A 24,405-nucleotide genomic window follows, 5' to 3' on the forward strand; every position below is an offset into this window, starting at 1 on the left:
AAGTCATGCACTCAGAAGAGCCAGGAGAAGATCAGGTCCAGCGCATTTCTGTCTTCATATGTAGGAGAGTTAGTAAGCTGTGAAAGGCCGTAGGAGGAGGTTAGAAATAAAATTGGAGTGGCAGATGGGGAAAGGGTGTCACCAATGGGGTTGTTCAAGTCCCCCATGATTAGGGTGGGGGTGTCACAGGATAGAAAATGTAGAAGCCAGGTGGCAAAGTGATCCAAGAACTGATGGGAGGGGCCCAGAGGAAGATACACAACTGCCACTCGCAGGGAGAATGGCAGGTAGGAGTCAGACAGTGTGGACCTCAAAAGAAGGGAAGATAAGTGAGGGTACTGGGGTGATAACGTGAAACATACATTTGGTTGATAGGAACAGACTAACACCTCCACCTGGTCTGCTCTCAGGTCTGGGGGTATGTGAAAAATGTAGGCCACCATACAAAAGAGCCGCAGTGGTCCAGGTATAAAAGTAAGAGCCAAAAGGTTAAAGGAAATTTGAAAGGAAAAAGTCATGGCTGTAGGAGAGTTTATTACACGCAGAGCGTGAATTCCAGAAGGCACAGTTAAAAGAGACAGAAGGCATGTAGGAAATATTAATGAGATTCGCAGGGTTTCTGAGTGTAGTAGTGGAGGGGTTCGACTTACTATTACAAGAAGGGACGGGATTGGGAAAGATGTCTCCTGCGACTAGGAGAAGGATGATAGAGAGAGTGAGCAGATGGTTAAGTGATTTCTGAGAGCATCTCTTGTGTTGTATGGTGAGAGTGAATGGATCTATGCAGTTTAGGATTGTGAAAAGAGCGAGAGTGCTGTACATATAGGAGAGAGGGGCTGATATGGACGGAGTTTGTGCAAGAATGGTGGATGTGAGTATTTGTTGCAATACAAATGTTCTGGAAGTTGGTTTCTTTGAACGACTTCCCTGTCTCCTGCCATGTTTAACTGCCAGGCACTTTGAAGAAATGCACTTGGAATAAAATGTGCATAAATGCTTCCCCAAAGCTCTTTCTGAATATATATGGTTTAGTGAATCCTGCATTGAGCAGGGGGTTGGACACGATGACCTTGGAGGTCCATTCCAACTCTAACAGTCTAGGATTCTGTGATATAGGAGGTTTTTTCTTAGATCTATCACTAATTAGACTCATTAACAGTCAATCAACTAAATTAAGACAGCAGGAGACAATAAATACAGAGATAAACAAGTTTGCAGGCCAACATGGATCATAAAACTCTTTGAGCAAGTGGGATGACCTTATAGCATCAGGGAACAGCTCAATAAGATGAATGAAATATATACGATTAACAGTCTTGCAAAGATGGAAATGAGATTGCAAGATATATGCAGCAGATGAATGAAATCTATACCAATAACATATCAACATTTATGTCTAGTTTTGGGTTATGGTATTATTCGGGCACGGTTACTGTACCTGCCTGTGCATTGCATACATGAAGAAATGGTGAAAAATTAGGCAATATAAGGTACAATTTTATAGGACGTTTTATGGGAGTACAAACTGGATTATTCCCTTCACCAAACATTAGAGACCCCCCTACCCACCATATACTTTTTGGCCCAGCAGCCTAAAATAATCTACATTCAGCCCTGCATATGTGAACTATTGCTAATGTTTTTTTTACAACAGGAGTCTGTAACAACAAATAAATTGTACATGAAACGCGTTGAACCACACTGGAGTCTGCAGCACTTTTAATGACAGCTGATATAACGCAAGATTTGAAGCATGCCAATATTTTTTTTTTTTCACAGTTGCAAAACAACCATCAAGCTCAATTAAAGCAATCTGTATGACCGAGAAAACTGAAATCCTACAGAGAAGAATCTATGACATGTAGATTGAGAAAACAGGTCAACATGCCAGGGACCTTCATAGAAATCTGGACTCCAAAAGCTGGTAGACAGACAATGTCAGCTGAAGACCAAAAAGGGGGAAAAAAAACAAACTGCCCATGTTTATGCAAAACAAACAAAAATACACAATCGGGGTGAAAAGCCGCAAACAGTAGATCTCGTGGGGAACAGCCCACTTTTATACATGGAAACTGCTTGGACTTCTAAGGTAAATATGGACAATTTGGAATATTCAGCAGCTACCATTAACAAAGAGAGGGTCTCTGTCACTCTGGAGGACCAGGAATATCATGCATTATATAAAAAGTCCACTGATATCAATGAGCAATGCGTAGTGCCTCACTTCTCCAGTGGGGGCACTGCAGGAAAACTGAACACTTGCTGCCAGGTCCCATCAGAATTTGCAGCTGATCACTGGTGACCATCTAGTAATCCTTGACCCTTTTTGAAGGGAATGTGTCATCAGAAAATGACTGATTGTTTAAAAAGAACATGTCTTGTCCCCAACCGCTATTAATCTGTAGACACAGGGTTCATCAGATGCGCTGCAGAGTTAAGTGTTAAAGTGCCGGGAGATGCTTATGCCGCCCCTCATTAGTGTAGTGAGCGGTGATGTAGGTGCTCCTGCACACCTCTATGACTGAAAGCCAGCGGCTCCTGGGAGAAACAGTTCATTTCTTCCCGGTAGCCACGCTTTCAGTGCAACGAATGGACAACGATGGGGTTGTCCGGTCTACAATGAAAAAGTCTGCAGTTAATCCCCCCAGCGCACGCACTGTGTGCTGCGAGGATCTGCCGCTTCGTGAGCCGGGGACGGAGGTGATGTATGTGTCATGCATACTCCCGGCCAGAAGTCTGTCTAGTGGGCACAGCCTTGCTCCATACACTTAATCAGGCGCGTCTATAAAATGGTGTGCACCTTCCAACATATCTTACTCCAGTTGGTGTCTGGAATAAGATTTCTGATGTAAGGAATGCCACATTTCGTCATGAAGTTGATGAGCTGTGGAATGACTCCTATGTCATACCCCAAATTCAGCTGGGCAAAATGTTAAGATGGCAAAAGTTGCAAAAAAGTTTTGCAACGCCGCATTGTGCAAAATTTTTGTGACCCAAAAAAAAAAAAAAAAAATAGATTTACGGAAGAAAATTCAGCCATAATCTCTTTAATGAATCAGGGTGCGAAAGAAGCACCATTCGCAAATGTGAAAATTGCAAGATTAGATAAAACAAAACCCTGATATAAACAATAGGTTATTTTCTGATGACACATTCCCTTTAAGTATACCTGTTCTTTGCAGCGGCTCACACAATTCTGAACACTGTACACATGTGGTAATTGCAAGTTCAGAATAATGCTGAACACATGTTGTGAGATCCTGCCAACTGGCCGGAGCGCCGTGCGGCAGACTCCACGTCCAAAAAGACCAAACACAGGATTTCTTTTGGCTTCATTAGAGGCTGCGAGTGCAGGGAGAAATGAATGTGTACAAGGGCCAATACAGGTCATCCATGGTCCCCAAGTGGCTGCATATACCAATATAATTAGGAGAGCTATGCACACCTCTATGGGGGCTGATATGTCACCATTACAGCCAGCGTTATACACTATGCCTTTTTTTGTTGTTTTTTTTATTAACAGCTTGCAACCTTCACAGCAGGGAATCTTTCATGACGGCAGGTCTCGTCCAGTGTACATGATGGGCAATTTACACATATTAACATTGAATGGTGTTGATGGATATGTTGCAATATTAAGCTTCTCTCCTCCTTCACTAAACCACTGTAAGGGGTCGTGCACATTACAGATTATATCGGACGAGTGCCATTTGAGGTTGTCACAGATAGCACTCGCACCCATGTTATTCTATGGGGCTGTGCACATGTCTGATTTTTTTTTTTTCACTTGGACTACTCGGTAACATGTCCAATTTTTATTTGCGTGTCGGATCAAAAATCGGCAATGCAAGTCTATGGGTCCATAGAAAACATCGGACCACCCTCGGGTGACATCAGAGTGTAGTCAGGTTTTCATGGACTGACATAATGGAGAAGGTGGAGAGACTTTTTCTTTTTTTCTCCACCCCAGACCAGACCCCGACCCAGACCGACCCCGACCAGACCAGACTGTTGAACAGAGGCCTAGTGCATCTTCTGACTTAGAGAATTGATTGAGCGGACTACGCATGCCCCAGTCTTCACAGATAGTGGAGCAAGAGTTTTATTTGCATGGATGATGTAGAGAACCTCATCCACGTCAAAGGCTAAGGAAGGCTGACTTTGGGTGGTGGACATAGTTCGGAGATGTTTATGGGACTCAACAAAGCTCATCGGCGTACCGCACGCGAGATCTAGGAGTCTCTTTTTACAAGGTCCTTTTTTGCTAGGCTGCGGAGCGGGAGAGAAAATAGGTTGTTAAAAAGCTAATTTTAGGTGGTACAGGATTTGAACAAGGAAACCTGATGTATCCCCCTTGGTAAAAAAAAAAAAAGGAAAATGATTTATACTTTAACCCCTTAATGACTTAAAAATGTAATATAAAACTAGCATCTTCTGACGGGTGACAATCCATCAGCCACGATCAGTGTTGGCACCGACCGTGGCCGTTTAACCCCTTATATACGGCTGTCTATAGTGACTATGGCATCTAGATGGTTAACAGTGTGGGGTCTCCCTCTTTAACCCCATCGGAACCCTGAGATCTTAATCGTGTGGTACTGATGTTTGCCATGGCAGTTCATGGCCAAATAACTGCCTTAACCCCTTTACAACCCAAGGTGGTTTGCACGTTAATGACGAGGCCAATTTTTACAATTCTGACCACTGTCACTTTATGAGGTAATTACTCTGGAACGCTTCAACGGATCCCCCTGATTCTGAGAATGTTTTTTCGTGACATATTGTACTTCATGATTGTGGTAAAATTTCTTCGATATCACTTGTGTTTTTTTGTGAAAAAAATGGAAATTTGGCAAAAATGTTGAAAATTTAGCAATTTTCAATATTTGAATTTTTATGCCCTTAAATCAGAGAGAGATGTGTGGCGCCCAGCTGCGCTTGTGAACACAGATGCTAGAAGGGTGTATTGATGGAATCCTCCACAAGAGGCCCCCATAAACATTCACACATCTCCACCTTCCACCTCAGACCAGCAGAGGGAGCCAGTTAGGGATATAAATAGTGAAGGTGGAGCTAGGCAGCCTAGTCTAGTCTGGGAGTTACTCTGAAGAGTTCCTGCAGTAGAGAAGCCTGAGAGAGGTTAGTCTGCAGTGGAGCTCAGTCTAGTTTAGAGAACTCCACTATTAGTTCATCAGTGGAGCACGAGGCTCCTGCAAGCTAGATTCAGGGAGCTCAGTTAGAGCTTAAGGTGTGCAGACGCCTGTAAGAGCGGCAAGCTGCCGTTAGTGTGAGTAGCCTAGTGAGGGCCCGAGCGTGGCCGAAGGAGAGTGGAAAGTGAGGGAGCAGAGGAGCTTACCCAGCTCACCCCGAAAAATATACCGGACACCGGGTCCGAGCTTACCGGGATCTCTACAACCCAGTAAGGCATAACTGGAATCCCTGGAGAACTACAGGTCCCAGGTTCACCAGAGAGCTGATACGTAACAGAGCCAGGAGACACATAGGCCCCGTAAGCTGGGAGCGTGCACTCCAAGAGAAGGCCCTACCACAACGTCAGCGGGTGCAGGACAGTGATAAAAGTTAGGCCTAGCTTCAGGCAGGTCAGAAACTTACTACGCAGAGGCAAGAAACAGGAGGCCCTACACCCGCTCATTGGGGAGGATCCTGATATGCACCCTTCACCCTACAGTGCTCCGGGATGTGCCTGAACTACCACCAGTAAAAGGTACTGAAGTGACTACCATGTCCGTCACCGTTCTTGCTCTGACCCAGCTGGGTCTCGCCTGTCCTGCATCCCCCTCTCCGTACGCTGCCCTGAGGCCTAGCTCCACCTGTGGGGAGCTATACCATCGAGCTGCCTTATCACCGGCCTCAGTGGACTGCCGCAGCGCTGGTGATTCTCACCAGAAACCACAGGTGGCGTCACGAACTTTCATAGAGTTAACAAATAATCCCCTTTTTAAAAGCTGACCCCAGGTTACGGGCCAGGGAGCCGACCACCGCGACATCCCCAAGGCCAGGCAAAGGCCCGGGTAAAGAGTCGTCCCCATCCCCCTGGGCGAGTCATATGTCACACAAAATAGTTAATAAATAACATTTCCCACATGTCAACTTTACATCAGCACAATTTTGGAACCCAATTTTTTTTTTTTTTATTAGGAAGCTATAAGGGTTAAAAGTTGACCAGCGATTTCTAATTTTTCCAACAAAATTTACAAAACCATTTTTTAGGGACCACATCATATTTGAAGTCACATTGAGGGGTCTTTATGACAGAAAATACCCAAAAGTGACACCATTCTAAAAACTGCACCCTCAAGGTGGTCAAAACCACATTCAAGAACTTTATTAACCCTTCAGGTGCTTCACAGGAATTTTTGGAATGTGGAAGAAAAAAAATTAACATTTAACTTTTTTCACAAAAAAATGTTACTTTACACCCCAATTTTTTCTTATTTTCACAGGGGTAACAGGAAAAAATGGACTCCAAAATTTGTTGTGCAATTTCCCCTGGGCACGCAGATACCCCATATGTGGGGAAAAAACACTGTTTGGGCGCACGGCAGGGTTCAGAAGGGAAGGAGCGCCATTTGACTTTTTGAATGTAAAATTTGCTTGAATAATTAATTAGCGGACGCCATGTTGCGTTTGGGGAGCCCCTGAACAGTGGAAACCCCCCACAAGTGACACCATTTTGGAAACTAGACCCCTCAGGGAAATTATCTAGATGTGTGGTGAGCACCCTGCACCCCCCCCCCCCCAAGTCCTTTACAGAAGTTTATAACATGGAGCCATGAAAATAAAAAAAAAAAAAAATCAAACTTTTTACACAAAAATGATGTTTTAGCGCCAATTTTTTTTATTTTCACAAGGGTAAGAGGAGAAAATGGACCCCAAAAACTTTTGTGCAATTTCTCCTGAGTGCGCCAATACCCCATATGTGGGCAAAATACAGTGTTTGGGTGCACGGCAGAGTTCAGAAGGGAAGGAGCACTGTGAGTTTTTGAACGCAAAATCGTCTGGAATCGAGAGCGGACGCCATGTCGCGTTTGGAGAGCCCCTGATGTGCCCAAATAGTGGAAACCCCCCACAAGTGACCTCATTTTGGAAACTACACCCCTCAAGGATTTCATCAAGGGGTATACTGAACATTTTGAACCCAGAGGTACGACACAGAATTTGATAACATTAGGACATCATATTGAATAAGTTGTCATTAGTCTTGAGCGCAAGTGCTCGTTACTTGAGTTTGCATCGGGTACTCAGGTATGCACCATGTATCACGGGTGCTCAAGTGAAATGCTCGAGTCCCCGCCCGCATGTTTCACGGTTAATAGACACCCGAAAAAAAACCATGCGGGGATCGCTCGTGCATGGCAGGCAATCCTCGTGAGTTTTTTTTGGCCGCGAAGCATATGGGGCAGAGACTCGAGCACCCGCGATACTCAATGCATACCCGAGCACCCGATGCAAACTAAAGTAGCGAGCACTTGCGCTCAACACTAGTTGCCATATCGTCATTTTTTTTTTATTTTTATCTTTTGAAAAAAATCCCAACCCTAACCCTAGCCTAATCCCAACCCCAACCCAAACCTTAACCCCAACCCTAGCCCCAACCCTAGCCCCAACCTTAACCCCAACCCTAGTCCAATCCCAACCCTAAACCGAGAGTTTATTTTTAACGCCGTTGCTTGTGCGGTATAAGTGATTAGACGACTTTATTCTTCGGGTCGGTGCGATTACAGAGATACCAGAATCATATCGGGTTTTTATGATTGACAGCTGTCATACACTAAAAGACGCATTTTTTGTAAAATCTAGTTTTTGCATTGCCATATTTTGAGAGCTATAATTTTTCCATATTTTGGCCGACAGTCATGTGACGGCTTGTTTTTTTGCGGGATGAGTTGAAGTTTTTATTGGTGCCATTTTCAGACGTGACATTTTTTGATCGCTTTCTATTCCGATTTTTGGGAGGCAGAATAAACAAAAACCACCAATTCAGGAATTTTTTTAAAAAAATTTTTTTATTCTGCTCCGCGTGTGGTAAAATTTATAAGGTAGCTTTATTCTTCGGGTCAGTTCGTTTACAGCGGTACCACATTTATATAGTTTTTCTATGTTTTAGCGCATTTACATAAAAGCAATTTTATAGAAAAAATATTTTTTTGCATCGCTTTATTCAGAGAGCTATAACTTTTATTTTTCGGCTGATGGAGCTGTATGGTGGCTTGTTTTATGCGGGACGAGATGACGTTTTTCAGCGGTACCATTTTTATTTATATTCGTCTTTTTGATCACGTGTTATTCCATTTTTTGTTTGGCGGTATGATAATAAAGCATTGTTTTTTGCTTTGTTTTTTATTTAGTTTTTTTACCGTGTTCACTGAAGGGGTTAACTAGTGGGACAATTTTCTAGGTCAGGTTGTTACGGACGCGGCGATACCAAATATGTGTACTTTTATTGTTTTTTTTTTCCATAATAATATTTATTGATGGGTACATTATATTTTTATTCTTGGTGGATTATTATTATTTTTTAAATATTTTTACAATTTTTTTTTCACTTTGACAGTTTTACTTTTATTCTTTGTCCCACTATGGTACTTTCACTTTTTTTATTCTGATCGCCTGAATAGCACAGGAATGGAGCACCATCCCAGTGCTATGCAGGCTGTCAGCACTGCACAAGGAGAAGATAGTTTGGTCGTGCACTGCGCATGACCAAAAAAAATCTTCCTGCAGTCTGGTGACCCGGATGTTGTCATGACGACATCGGGTCATCATGGCAACATCCGAGAAGCCGCGGCAGATAGTGCTGGAGGCCGAAAGAGGAGGTGAGTATTGCGATCACCTCCCCTTAGCCACTGCAATGCTGCGATCGATTTTGATCGCAGCATTGCGGGGGTTAATGTGCCGGGAGCGGTGCAGGTCTGTTCCCTGCACATTGTCACAGCTGACACCCGGCGGTGATCGCGCCTGCACAGCCTGTGTGCACGCGTGATCACAATGACGTATTAATACGGGTCAGGCTCTTAAAGCCCAGGGCACAGACGCGTATTAATACGTCTTGGGCTTTAAAGGGGTTAAAGTCTTCCAACTATAGTGGCCTGCTCAGAAGTTAGAAACATTTTGGTGGTAAAAATACATTTTTTCATTCTTGTCACGTCACTTTGCATTAACCCCTGAAAAGCACCCGAAGGGTTAATAAGCTACCTGAAAGCCTTTTTGAATATGTTGAGGGGTGCCGTTTTTAAAATAGTATCACTTTTGGGGATTTCCAATGTATAGGACCCCCCCAAAGTCATTTGAAAACTAAATAGGTCCCTAAAAAAATAAGTTTTGTAAATATCCTTGGAAAAAAAATGTAAAAATTACTGCTACATTTTTTAAACCTTCTAAAAAATGTTCACAAAATAAAAATGGTGCTGACGTAAGGCAGACATGAGGGAAATGTTATTTATTAATGTTTTTTTTTGTGTGGTATTAGTAGCTGTATTAAAAACGGACAATCATTCAAAGTTTGATAATTGCTAAATTTTTTACAATTTTTGTCAACATTTCTGACATTTTTATAAAAACACACAATACATATCAACCTAAATTTATAATTGCCATAAAGTAGAATGTGTCTCGAAAAAAAAAAAAAAAAATGTCAAAATCAATGGGATATGTTGAAGCGTTCCAGAGTTATTGCTGCATAAAGTGACGAGTCAGTTTTAAAAAATTTGGCCTGGCCATTAAAGGTCCATTCGTGCATTCGCAACACCTTAGGTAAAAGCGAAGGAAATCTTCAGCACTGTTTGTGGGAACACTAGCTGGTGGTACAGTTATTTTAACTTTGCCAAAATCTTCTATTCCTCCTGGACAAGATGGGGTTACACGCACAGTATACAGAGTAACACGGCCCTGGCACTTCTAAACACCGGCTGCTGCAGACACATCGTTCCTACAGTTGTCAGGGAAACTTCCACGGAGAGACATAAAAACATCTTGTACGGGGCATGACTGATGGGCATTAGGAAAGCGAGAGAGACTGCCGGGCAAGCCTGGAGGAGATGCCAAGAACAGACACAAGGGTGAGAAAGAAAACCCACGCTACCAGCTATGAACGCGGCGGGGAGCCTTAATCAAGTGCACTCCGAAAAACACTTCACAAAGAGAATGAGTGGTTCAATCAAGATGGTGTACGGTACATAATTAATTCGCCACAACCCTTCACAGCCCCAATCTGCCGGGAGCAATAATATTACACACATACTATACCTGGACATTGATAAAGCTTCCTGGCCTGTGCAATATCTCCAGCACTGAGTCTCGTTCTTTGTCCTATTGATGGTTTCACTCCATTGACTTTATATCTTGGTTCAATTGTGTCCAAATTAATTCCCCTGTAAATAACCCAGAAATGAAAATTAAAAACCATCTGGATCTACTCACACCTGTAGCACGCTTTGACCAAGGAAGAGTCAAGTCAGACAGAAGTATGAATCGGAACGAGATTGGAACGCAGTGCACAGACTGGCTGGTGGCTTTCCCGACAAGAGGGTGAAAGTCTGTGCACTGCGTTTCGATCCCGTTCAGATTTATAGGTCCGTGTGACTGGGCAGCAAAAAGTTGGGGCAGCAAAAAGTTGGGGCAGCTTTCTAATTTCTAGATGTCTTAGGCCGGGTTCACACACACCTGTGTTCGGGAATTCAGAAAGTGGCATATAATGGAAACCAGACAGACCCCATAATAGTCAAAGGGGCCCCTCTCCTTTTGTTTACCTCAGTTATACAAGGGATAATTTTTGGACATTACAGTAAATCCTAAAATGGAACAAACGAAATTCCTGAAAGCAAGTGTGAACTCAGCCTTACAGCTGTCACGATGTTCTTGTTATTAGAGCGAGACTAGACTATGACCTCATTTGCTTTAGCTAGGTGCCACATGAATTTGATGGTACCACAGTTGGGCAGCGTTATGGCTGTGTCTCAAGACTGAGACCTTCCTTTGAGTTAATGAAGGCCCTTAGCTACATCTGGTGAATGCGCCAGGAGCATACACGAAAAGCATTTGCCTGAATGAGGTGTGAACAAAGCCTTAGAGCCAGCAGTCCATCACTGGTGTACACAATTGTCCATAAGATAGTCAATCTACTATGTTATGAGGGTGCAGATTTGCCCCCAATCCTGCCGTCATGCGTTACTCCATATGTTCTTGTTAAACTACAGATGATTTTTTTTATGCAAGAAAAGTGTGCAAATTGAATGGGATAACACATGACTGCATTATTTGACTACACACTGTTTCTTAGTAGTCTGTAGCCATTGAGACACATGGCTATGCATAAGAGCTGCAAACACAAATTTGTAGAGATTTACAATCAAGATCGTTGGCTTCATTATTTTTTTTTTTCCTTTGAAGATTACAAAAATAAAATGGTACAAGAATATAAAGCTCCCCTAAAAAAAATAAAAAAATATTTTTTTTTATACAATTAATTTCTTCTTACAATTAGATAGTCCTCACCTTGAAAATGTATTGCGAGCATAGTGCATTATACTGTCAAAGTCATAAGTTTCATCTAAATAGTTAACTTCTTCAGGCTCCATTTTTAGGAAGTTATACTCCTGTCCTGATGAAAAAACAGTCAGTTAGATATACAAGCCTGTTACCCCTCCACCAATAGGAAAGCAGCAGGTGAGAGGTCGCGCCCCTGAGGAGTCTCGTTTCTCAATTTATTTATATATTTTTAGTTATATTTGTTTATTCCACATTTAAACACTTGTGAGTTCCTTCTGTAATATTGGATACACCCCAACAGAGCAGCCAAAAATGCAACCAGTTAAATCTTCTCTAGTACCCGGTTGAATGTTGTCACGGATGATTGAAACATGGTCATCTCGGTCAGGTCTCGTGTGTTCATGCCAGAATCCTATCACATGTCCCAGTTCATGAACAACAATTCCAAATTTATCACAGTTTTTTCCGATGGATATGGCTTGTGGTCCTGCCCCACGTCTTCCCACGTACGAGCAGCATCTGCAGAAGGAGATAAAAAACAGTACCTACAATTACAGAAAGACAGAGTGCACAGGACTTTCTATAGTAGACAGCAGGTTTCATTTTAGAAAAAGGTATCAAGATATTACCCGCAAGGTCTGTAGGTGAAGACAATGTAACTGTCCTCCTCAGTCCTCTCAACAAAGGTGACACAAACATGTTTTTCCCAGTGTCGCATGGCTTGCCTGAATATTGCTTTCTGAGATCCTGCAATGGACAACAATGCTTATTTCAAAGGTTAGTGAGATCATCAGCCTAAAAAACTTAAACCAGAACCAGGGAGTTTGATCACGGCACAGTTTTCCTTCACAAAGAGCATCAAGCATATTCTCTATTTGCATAAGTGGTCACCGACCACACGGTGCCGGAGGGAGAAAAGCCCGCCGTGCTTGCCATGTAATAATCAAATAAACCTACATAGAGCTGGCAACAGCCTACTTGTATATAGCTTCCTGCCACCAAAGGAGGCAATGAAGGAGAAGTGTATGCTGGGAAGCCTAACAGTGACTGGCTACTGAGAAATGTCATGCCCTTCTATGACTACAGCTAAAAAGGCATTGCCCATGTGAGGACACAGCTTTTAATCTGAGTTACCCTGGCATGTAAATTCAGTAGGCCAGCAGTCATACACCTTTATCTTTATGTTGACTTTTAATTTGTGATATTCTTTTTTTGATCAACACAGACTATTGTTTGTATAAGCCTGGATGCAGCGTTGATATTTGGTAATTGATGAATGGCTGTTATTTACATCTTATATCAGCTCCTACAACGTATTGTCTGCTGGTTTTGCAAGGCTGCAACTCGGAGTCGGAGTAGTGATGTTTGTAAATATGCTAAATTACATATTATACTAGGCCAGGTAGTTTGTTAATCTGCAGAGCAGTGGGCTACCAACTATGCAAATTGATTAAATGATCAAACAAACAATGAGACATGAGACCCTGCCACCTTTCCCCCTGACCTGTGAATGATAACCTGAGTCACAGATGTAAATATAAAAAGGGATTTCTATTGTGCTGCAAGAGAATCAGGGAGACTCTTCAGGACAACAACCAGCGCATATGGCGCCATCAAGAGGGATACAGATGTGACTCTACAGGGTGTCCGCTTAAGGGACCCCAGCCTAAGCTGAAGGGATACAGATCTGCTCCATTAACTAACATAGAACCCATGGATACATTTGGGGAAACCAGGTTGGGACCCTCCGGTCACCTAGTTCCATGGAGATGTTTGGGGTAGCCAGGTTGGGAACCTTCAGTCACCTGGAACCCATGGATACGCTCAGAGAAAGCCTGGTTGGGACCATCTGGTCACCAGGTTCCATGTATCTGTTCGGAGGAGCCAGGGTGGGACCCTCTGGTCTCCTGACCAAGTACTTCAATGGACTGTCGGCTTCCAAAGCTTGCCGTAACCTCCTCTCTGTGGGTGACCACCCAAAGCGGGGTGCCACTGGTTGAGGTAGTTGGGCCTGGAAGTCCCAAAGTCGCAGCTGCTCAATTCCTGGCGGGCCAGCGGAACGGTAAGACTGTGTAATTTTGCACCATCTTGGGTATTTGCTGGAACTGTTCTATATGTTTATTGTCTGTCTGGTGGTTCAATAAAGTATTGCCACACTGTTTTACCCTCACCCTGTGTTGTCTGAGTAGTATTATGCCCACGGAAGACCAGTGTCTAAACAATCCACCATTGGGGACAAATTTTATTATCTTTTTTTATACTTAAATGCACATATTTTGAGCCAAAAATTATTTTTGCAGTTGGATTTCAGTAATAATTTAGCAGTTTTCCTTCTACAGCCCCTATGCTATGCTGTCTATTGCTGGCTGCAGAATGAGTTAGTAGAGAATCTGTCAGTCCGCTCGCTATGTTTGTAACTTTTAGTTGCCTTTCTCTGAGCTCTTCTCAGTTGATTTAAGACCACAGACCACATCAAAGTTTAGTGTGCAGGGAAACTATGAGCCTGTAATAGCCAAAACAGTGCAAACGTTTATATAGAACCCAATTGCAAAAATTATTTTTAGCACGAAATACATGTATTTAAGTGGAAAAAAAATGGGAGGGAGTGTGAGCGACAATTTTTACAACAATTCCACAACTTTGTTATTATTCTACATCTAATTGCCTCCCAATACTCACCAGTGAAGTTCCCATTCACGACAAAAGGAATAATGCCATGTGGCCATACTCGTTCTGGCCGAGAGGTAGCGGCTCGCCTGCCACGAGAGACCCGTCTGTCTGTCCGTGCACGTCTGCCTGTCCTAGACAATGAACTATTCCTTACAGGATTAGACCCTGGAGGAAAAAAAGGACAACAAATATTGGACAGGTGCAAAAAAAGGCAGCTACAAAACAATGCACGAAAAAGAGAATTGGGGAAATACAAAAACTTTAAACAAAAGAAAAAAAATGCAGACGGAAGTGGTCAACAATCTGAACAATCTGCTGGTTTACAGTTATTGCAGATCTACAACTCTCATTATGTCCTGGGAAGCCAGCTAGGGAATTCCAAGAATATTAGAACTAGCCTTCCCCTTTAAAAATGTTATGCTCTTGCTTTAAAGCCATATATTTTCCATTTAGGAAAAGGACAAGTTTGATACTTAACAACCAAGCAATTGTTTTTTAGTATTTCATTTTTGCATTTTAGAAAGCCATCTATTCTTAGACTACTGCATTAAAGGGGTTGTCCTGGCTTAGGGTTCAAGTCTGTAGTCATTCTATGTGACTGCAGACTTGTAAATCATCACAGCACGCATAGTGCACGCTGTCAGGACTTCTGATTTGCATACATGCGGTCAAGGCCTTGCTCAACACAAGTGAATTGAGCGAGACTGGACAAGTCTAGTCGAAATGTGGCCAGAAGTATGCAAATCACATATTTGCGGTCACTTGACCGCCTGCTCCTTTTGCTTGCACCAGAGAATCTTGACAGCGCACAAGCAAGGATTCACAAGTCTGCAGTCACACATAGTTGAGCCCCAAACCTGGACAACCTCTTATCACAGAACCACATGAAGGTTTGTTTTTGGGAAACAAGTTGTGGTTTTCAATGGCATTATGTTGGCGTACATGTAATGTATTGCTCAATTTCTTTTTTGGTGGGGTTGTGTGAAAACCAATAGAAATTCAGCGATTATTTTGAGGTTCTATCTTTAAAGGTATTTACAATGTGGTATAAATGATTAAAATTCTGATATAAGGGTCATTTTCATTGGTACCTCTTCGGGAAACATATCTCTTGTTACCGTTTATATTGTTACCGTTTATATTGAGCTTTTCCGGTGGTGGGATAAACAAAAACAGGATAAAATTATATATTTACAATGGGGTGGAAAATACAGAAGTGGAGACGTGTTTCTATTATAAGTTTCCTCTGATTGTTCCATTCCTGGTTTTGGCTTAAAAATACTGATGTAAAATACTGACCAAATACTCATAGTGTGAACGTGGCCTAAGAATATTGCCAAATGTCGACAGACTCAGAAATCAGATGTCAACGTAGTTTTAGACACTACAGATTAGATAACTCATTTCCAATGTACAGCATTATTTTTTCCTTTAAAAGGTGTAAATCTCAAACATTACATGATGGCAAGGCCACATACCAACAAATGCTGCCAAACACCTGGGACAACGGACCAGGACAGGATATCGTTGTCACTGATGATGCAAATAGAGTACAATGTTTGTGTGCTTCACTGCCATCCTGCCATGACCCCGATTATGAAGACCGGACTTGAGATGACAGGCTGTCCAGAAGGTCAGAATTCCTACAATAAATCTCCTTACAATAACAAATATATCTATCTCCATCCATGACACATGTGTGTATTATATTATAATACTGCATACAGTGAAGGAAATTATTTGATCCCTTGCTGTTTTTGTACGTTTGCCCACTGACAAAGACATGAACAGTCTATAATTTTAAGGGTAGGTTAATTTTAATATTGAGAGATAGAATATCCAAAAAAAGATCAAGAAAATCACATTGTATAAATTAGATATTTTTCACTGCAAAATGCAAAAAAAATTAAGTATTTGATCCCCTACAAACCATTATGAGTTCTGGCTCCTACAGACCAGTTAGACGCTCCTAATCAACTTGTTACCTGCATTAAAGACAGCTGTCTAACATAGTCACCTGTATAAAAGACTCCTGTTCACAGACTCAATTAATCAGTCAGACTCTAACCTCTACAACATGGGCAAGACCAAAGAGCTTTCTAAGGATGTCAGGGACAAGATCATAGACCTGCACAAAGTTGGAATGGGCTAAAAAACCATAAGTAAGACGCTGGGTGAGAAGGAGACAACTGTTGGTGCAATAGTAAGAAAATGGAAGAAATACAAAATGACTGTCAATCAACATCGATCTGGGGCACCATGCAAAATCTCACCTTGTGGGGTATCCTTGATCATGAGGAAGGTGAGAGATCAGCCTAAAACTAAACAGGGGAGGGGGAGACTTGTAAATGATCTCAAGGCAGCTGGGACCACAGTCACCAAGAAAACCATTGGTAACACATTACGCCTTAAAGGTTTAAAATCCCGCAGTTCCCGCAAGGTCGCGGTGCTCAAGAAGGCACATGTGCAGACCTGTCTGATGTTTGCCAATGAACACCTGGATGATTCTGTGAGTTATTGGGAGAAGGTGCTGTGGTCAGATGAGACAAAAATTGAGCTCTTTCGCATTAACTCAACTCGCCGTGTTTGGAGGAAGAGAAATGCTGCCTATGACCCAAAGAACACCATCCCCACTGTCAAGCATGGAGGTGGAAACATTATGTTTTGGGGGTGTTTCTCAGCTAAGGGCACAGGACTACTTCACCGAATCAATAGGAGAATGGATGGAGCCATGTACCGTAAAATCCTGAGTGACAACCTCCTTCCCTCCGCCAGGACATTAAAAATGGGTCGTGGCTGGGTCTTCCAGCAAGACAATGAGCCAAAACATATAGCCAAGACAACAAAGGAGTGGCTCACAAACAAGCACAGTAAGGTCAAGGAGTGGACAACCCTTCTCCAGGCCTTAATCCCATAGAAAACTTATGGAGGGAGTTGAAGCTCCGAGTTGCCAAGGGACAGCCTCAAAATCTGAATGATTTAGAGATGATCTGCAAAGAGGAGTGGAACAAAATTCCTCCGGACATGTGCACAACCCTCATCATCAACTACAAACAACGTCTGACTGCTGTGCTTGCCAACAAGGGTTTTGCCACCAAGTATTAAGTGTTGTTTGCCAGAGGGATCAAATACTTATTTCTCACTGCAAAATGCAAATAAATTTATACAATGTGATTTTATTGTTTTTTTGGGGGGATATTCTATCTCTCAATGTTAAAATTAATCTACCCTTAAAACTATAGACTGTTCATATCTTTGTCAGTGGACAGCAAGGGATCAAATAATTATTTCCTTCACTGTATAATCTGTAGTGTGTGTGTGTGTGTGTGTGTGTGTGTGTGTGTGTGTGTGTGTGTGTGTGTGTGTGTACATATATACAGTATAGACCAAAAAGTTTGGATACACCTTCTCATTTAAAGATTTTTCTGTATTTTCATGACTTTGAAAATTGTACATTTACACTGAAGGCATCAAAACTATGAATTAACACATGTGGAATTATATATTTAACAAAAAAGTGTGAAACAACTGAAAATATGTCTTATATTCTAGGTTCTTCAAAGTAGCCACCTTTTGCTTTGATGACTGCTTTGCACACTCTTGGCATTCTCTTGATGAGCTTCAAGAGGTAGTCACCGGAAATGGTTTTCACTTTACAGGTGTGCCCTGTCAGGTTTAATAAGTGGGATTTCTTGCCTTATAAATGGGGTTGGGACCATCAGTTGTGTTGTGCAGAAGTCTGGTGGATACACAGCTGATAGTCCTACTGAATAAACTGTTAGAATTTGTATTACGGCAAGAAAAAAGCAGCTAAGTAAAGAAAAACAAGTGGCCATCATTACTTTAAGAAATGAAGGTCAGTCAGGAAAGGAAGACCAAGAGTCACCTCTGCTTCTGAGGATAAGTTTATCCGAGTCACCAGCCTCAGAAATCGCAGGTTAACAGCAGCTCAGATTAGAGACCAGGTCAATGCTACACAGAGTTCTAGCAGCAGACACATCTCTACAACAACTGTTAAGAGGAGACTTTGTGCAGTAGGCCTTCATGGTAAAATAGCTGCTAGGAAACCAATGCTAAGGACAGGCAACAAGCAGAGGACACTTGTTTGGGCTAAAGAACACAAGGAATGGACATTAGACCAGTGGAAATCTGTGCTTTGGTCTGATGAGTCCAAATTTGAGATCTTTGGTTCCAACCACCGTGTCTTTGTGCGACGTAGAAAACCCAATCGAGATGGTTTGGGGTGAGCTGGACCGCAGAGTGAAGGCAAAAGGGCCAACAAGTGCTAAGCGTCTCTGGGAACTGCTTCAAGATTATTGGAAGACCATTTCCGGTGACTACCTCTTGAAGCTCCTCAAGAGAATGCCACGAGTGTGCAAAGCAGTCGTCAAAGCAAAAGGTGGCTACTTTGAAGAACCTAGAATATAAGACATATTTTCAGTTGTTTCACACTTTTTTGTTAAGTATATAATTCCACATGTGTTAAGTCATAGTTTTGATGCCTTCAGTGTGAATGTACAATTTTCATAGTCATGGAAATACAGAAAAATCTTTAAATGAGAAGGCGTGTCCAAACTTTTGGTCTGTACTGTATGTATATATACACTTATATTTATTTATTTTTTAGTACTTTGTACACACACAGTATTGTGAGAAACTGTTTGCCCCTTCCGGATTTCTTATTCTTTTGCATGTTTGTCACACTTAAATGTTTCAGATCACAAAACTAAATTTCAATATTAGACAAAGATAACACAAGTAAACACAAAATGCAGTTTTTAAATGAAGGTCTTTATTATTATGGGACAAAGAAATCCAAACCTACAGGGCCCTGTGTGAAAAAGTGATTGCCCCCCCCCCCCCACCACTTAAAATATAAATTAACTGTGGTTTATCACATCTTTGGGAAGCTGAGTTCAATTTCCCTAGCCACACACAGGCCTAATTACTGCCATACCTGTTCTCAATCAAGAAATCACTTAAATAGGACCTGCCTGACAAAATGAAGAAATGAAGTAGACCAAAAGATCCTCAAAAGCTAGACATCATGCTGCGATCCAGACATTCAAGAACAAATGAGAAACAAAGTAATTGAGATCTATCAGTCTGGAAAAGGTTATAAAGCCATTTCTAAAGCTTTGGGACTCCAGCAAACCAAAGTGAGAGCAATTATCCACAAATGGCGAAGACATGGAACAGTGGTGAACCTTCCCAGGAGTGGCCGGCCGACCAAAATTACCCCAAGAGCACAGAGACGACTCATCCAAGAGGTCACAAAACATCCCACATCAACATCAAGAGAACTACAGGCCTCACTTGCCTCAGTTAAGGTCAGTGTTCATGACTCCATCATAATTATATGTTCACACATTGCGTTTTTTGCTGCAGCAAAACCTGCTCTCTTGGCAGTGAAGTTACTGCCTCAAAAGCAGGTTTTCTGTGTTTTTGGTGTGGTTTTTACTGTGGTTTTGTCAGTATTCATTTGTCTCTTGTGCATGCTGATAAAGTTTAATGCCAAAAAAAAAGCAAAAACCTAATACAACTTCCTCAGGTTACTTGCATTTTTTCAGTGTTTATTCCACTACCCATTGCTTTCAATGGGTGAAAAAATGGCTGAAAGTAGTAACATGCTGCATTTTGAAACACCCAAGGTTTAGCACAAAATACGGAGGACAAAAAAACCAAGCTGTGTGCATGAGATTTCTGAAATATCATTGACTTTGCTGGTACAGTAAAACACAGGTAAAAATTTGCCTTAAAAAAAGAACTGCTGAAAAAAGCTGAGCAAAAAGAACAAAAGCTTGTCTCAGTTTTGCCATTAAACATCTTCATGATCACCAAGTCTTTTGGGAGAATACTCTGTGGACTGAAGAGACAAAAGTTGAACTTTTTGGAAGGCGTATGTCCCATTACATCTGGCGTAGAAATAACACAGCATTTCAGAAAAGGAACATCATACCAACAGTAAAGTATGGTGGTGGTAGTGTGATGGTCTGGGGCTGTTTTGCCTAAAACTTCCAGAAGCAAAAGTGCTACTACAGGTGCTTCTCACTAAACTAGAATATCATCAAAAAGTTAATTTATTTCAGTTCTTCAAAACAAAAAGCGAAACTCCTATATTATATAGAGTCATTACAAACAGAGTGATCTATTTCAAGTGTTTATTTCTGTTAATGTTGATAATTATGGCTTACAGCCAATGAAAACACAAAAGTCATTATCTCAGTAAATTAGAATAATTAACAAAAAACGCCTGCAAAGGCTTCCAAAGAGTTTAAAAAGGTCCCTTAGTCTGTTTCAGTAGGCTCCACAATCATGGAGAAGAATGCGGACTTGACAGATGTCCACAAGGCAGTCATTGACACACTCCACAAGGAGGGTAAGCCACAATAGATCATTGCTAAAGAAGCTGGCTGTTCACAGAGTGCTGTATGCAAGCATATTAAAGGGGTTGTCCACTGCTTTAGATTACCCTCCCAATGTATTCCCCTGGGGCCCCTAAGACTTTTTTTTAAATACCTTCCGTTGCAGATGATGCCTGTGAGTGGCGCCATCACTGGCTGCTCACAGGCACCATGGGGCCTTTTTCTTCCTGGTTTCACGGTGGATGCCACCCCCCCCCCGCATCCCACCCGGCATCCACCGCGTGCTCTGCCTCTCCCCATTCATTGGGAAAGTGTGCGGTGGATGCTGGGTGTGACGCGGGGGGGGTGGGGGGGGTAACCCCACCCACAACCCAGCAGCCATCGCGGGAACCCCAGCGCCGAGTCACACCTCACTTGTCTTGACGTCAGCACAGAGTCACGTGATGCATGTGAGCTGCCACCGATAGCGCCGCTCACAGGCATTTTCTGCAACGGAAGGTATTTACAAAAAGTCTTAGGGGCCCCCGAGGGGATACATTGGGGGGGGGGGGGGTAGTCTACAATAGTGCACAACTTCTTTAATGGAGAGTTGAGTGGAAGGAAAAAAAGTGTGGTAGAAAAAGGTGCACAAGCAACCGGGATAACCGCAGCCTTGAAAGGATTGTTAAGAAAAGGCCATTCAAAAATTTGGGGGAGATTCACAAGGAGTGGACTGCTGCTGGAGTCATTGCTTCAAGAGCCACCACACACAGACATATCCAGGACATGAGCTACAAGTGTCGCATTCTTTGTGTCAAGCCACTCATGACCAATAGACAACGCCAGAAGCATCTTACCTGGGCCAAGGAGAAAAAGACCGGGACTGTTTCTCAGTGGTCCAAGGTGTTGTTTTCAGATGAAAGTAAATTTTGCATTTCATTTGGAAATCAAGGTCCCAGAGTCTGGAGGAAGAGTGGAGCGGCCACAATCCAAGCTGCTTGAGGTCTAGTGTGAAGTCTCCACAATCAGTGATGGTTTGGGGGCCATGGCATCTGCTGGTGTAGGTCCACTGTGTTTTATCAGGGCCAAAGTCAGCGCAGCTGTCTACCAGGAGATTTTAGAGCACTTCATGCTTCCCTCTGCTGACAAGCTTTTTGGAGATGGAAATGTCATTCTCCAGCAGGACTTGGCCCCTGTCCACACTGTCAAAAGTACCAATACCTGGTGTAAAAACAACAGTATCACTGTGCTTGATTGGCCAGAAAACTCGCCTGACCTTAACCCCATGGAGAATCTATTATAGAGAATCTATGGGGTATTGTCAAGAGGAAGATGAGAGACACCAGACTCAACAATGCAGGCGAGCTGAAGGCTGCTATCAAAGCCACCTGGGCTTCCATAACACCTCCGCAGTGCCACAGGCTGATCGCCTCCATGCCACATTGCCGCATTGATGCAGTAATTGATGCAAAAGGAGCCCCGACCAAGTATTGAGTGCATTTACTGAACATACATTTCAGTAGGATAACATTTCGGGTTTTAAAATAATTTTTCAAGCTGTTATAAAGTATTCTAATTTACTGAGATAATGACTTTTGTGTTTTCATTGGCTGTAAGCCATAATCATCAACATTAACAGTGATAAACACTTGAAATAGATCACTCTGTAATGACTCTATATAATATAGGAGTTTCACTTTTTGTATTGAAGAACTGAAATAAATTAAACTAAAAGGTGCTTCTCACAAAATTAGAATATCATCAAAAGATCCTAGTTACTTACTGGTAACGGGATTTTACAGAGCCCATGACAGCACCACCTGAGAGAGGGTATCGGCCCACCAAGGACCGGAACCTACTAAATAAAAAGGCGATACCTCTCTTCCGCATCAGCCTTTGTTTCAAAGCATGAGAGGGCCTCCGAAAAATAGGTTAGTACATAACTGCCACCTAAACATTTCTTAATAAAACACCCTAAGGCTGTGTGCCCAGGATGCGTTTTTTAAGCGGATGCGGATTATCATTGCGGAAAAAAACGAAGCGCTACCAATTATTTTGCGAAAGTGCTGCGTTTTCGCCGCCATTGACTTGCATTAGAATGTGCCAATTCCACAAGACCGCATCTGTACTTGCGTAATTGGCGCGTTCTAATGTGCGGATGGTACCCGGGTGTGGAGGACAGGAGACTCTCCTCCACACCCAGGTACCATTAAAAGCTGTAAAAAAAAGAATAAAATAAAAAAAATAAAGATTATATTCACCTTCCGACGGCCCCCAGACTCCTTCCCTGTGCTTGCCTACAGATCGCGCAGGACTGATGGACCTGCGGTGACGTCACAGTCATGTGACGGCAGGTCCTTCAGTACAGCGTACCGCGATCTGCCGGCAGCCAGCACAGGAGGGCAGCAAGACTGCAGGGGCCATCGGAAGGTAAGTATAGGTTTATTTTGTATTTTTTGACATTCTCTAGGGTCACACTATATAAATCCATGCAAAGAGCATGGATTTATATAGTGTGACCGAGTTGTCAAGCACTTTCCAAGTGATGCTAAAAATCGCTTGGAAAGCGCTTGACACCCGCATGCGGAAATGCAAGTGAAGAACGCTTCATTTACGCTTGTCCCTGGCAGGAAAACACATATACAATCCGAATGTGTTTTTTTCTGCAGGGAGATCCAGAAACGCTCAGGAAAAAATCCTGAGCATTTCGGCATCGTGGGCACATAGCCTAAGAAATGCACACCATAAGTGATAAAGGGGAGGAAATTAATAGGGTGCTGTCATGGGCTCTGAAAAATCCCATTACCAGTAAGTAACTAGGATCTTTTCCCCTTCTCCCATGACAGCACCACCTGAGAGATTTAGAGAGATCAGACACCAGAGGGAGGGATCACCGCTTACAACACCTTCCGCCCAAAGGACAGATCAGTAGAAGAGGAAAGGTCAAGACGGTAATGCTTGTAAAATGTAGCGGGGGATGACCAAGTTGCCGCCTTTCATATGATGTCGATGGGAACATCCGCCTTCTCAGCCCAGGAAGCAGCTACAGCTCTGGTGGAGTGGGCCTTCAGGTTCTCTGGAACTAGCAGATTGCTAGAAGAGTACGCTAAGCCAATGGTGTCCCTGACCCACCTAGCTATGGTCCCCCTTGTAACCTTAAGCCCTTTCCTAGCCCCCTGAAATGAGATGAATAAGGCGTCACTTTTTCTCCAGGCCTTCGTCACATCCAAATACTGGACTAATACCCTCTGAACATCTAAAGTGTGAAGCTTATGTATCTCTGAATCTCTAGGGTTAGGATAGAAGGAAGGGAGAGCAATTACTTGTGTCCTATGGAATTTGGAGGCTACTTTTGGAAGATAGGCCGGGTCTGGTCTTAAGATTACTCTATCCATACACACCTGAGTGAACGGATGGTTAACTGACAGCGCGTGCAGATCACTAACCCTACGAGCTGACGTTAGAGCTACCAGCATGGCTGTTTTTAAAGGGGAGAATTTTCTCCGAAACTTCTTCTAAGGGCTCAAAGGGAGGCTTGGTTAGCGCTTCTAGAACCAGATTAAGGTCCCAAGGAGGCATCCTTGGAGTAGGAATGGGTCTAGATCTACTGCAAGCTTTAATGAATCTGATGATCCACCTATTCGCTGTCAAGTCTCAATTATATAGTGCCCCCAGAGCTGATACTTGCACCTTAAGGGTACTGGTGGCTAACCCTATGCTTAAGTCTTTCTGAAGGAATTCCAGGATGGCCCCAATAGGAACCCTCCCTTTGGCAGACTGACCCGAGGTAGACAGAAAATTAGCCCAGGTTCTGCCATAGATTCAAGTCGTCACCGGCTTCCTACTCGCCAGTAGAGTAGTAACTAGACCTGGGGAAAACCCC

At 42.7% G+C, this 24,405-nt stretch overlaps 1 protein-coding gene across 1 annotated transcript in view; it reads right to left on the minus strand.

The window, feature by feature from the left end:
• Nucleotides 1–24,405, minus strand: part of BMP1 (bone morphogenetic protein 1) — a 139,711-nt gene that overhangs the window by 50,589 nt on the left and 64,717 nt on the right. Inside the window, exons 3-7 of the mRNA XM_073654047.1 lie at nt 14,188–14,343; nt 12,138–12,255; nt 11,849–12,027; nt 11,515–11,620; nt 10,267–10,391 (exon numbers count right to left, since the gene is read on the minus strand). Of these exons, the coding sequence (XP_073510148.1) occupies nt 10,267–10,391; nt 11,515–11,620; nt 11,849–12,027; nt 12,138–12,255; nt 14,188–14,343 (684 nt within the window). The remainder of the gene's footprint in view (nt 1–10,266; nt 10,392–11,514; nt 11,621–11,848; nt 12,028–12,137; nt 12,256–14,187; nt 14,344–24,405) is intronic.

This window comes from Phyllobates terribilis, unplaced genomic scaffold, assembly GCF_046119375.1.
Source record: "Phyllobates terribilis strain yellow unplaced genomic scaffold, ASM4611937v1 Scaffold_11__3_contigs__length_659146591, whole genome shotgun sequence".
Lineage (NCBI taxonomy): Eukaryota > Metazoa > Chordata > Amphibia > Anura > Dendrobatidae > Phyllobates > Phyllobates terribilis.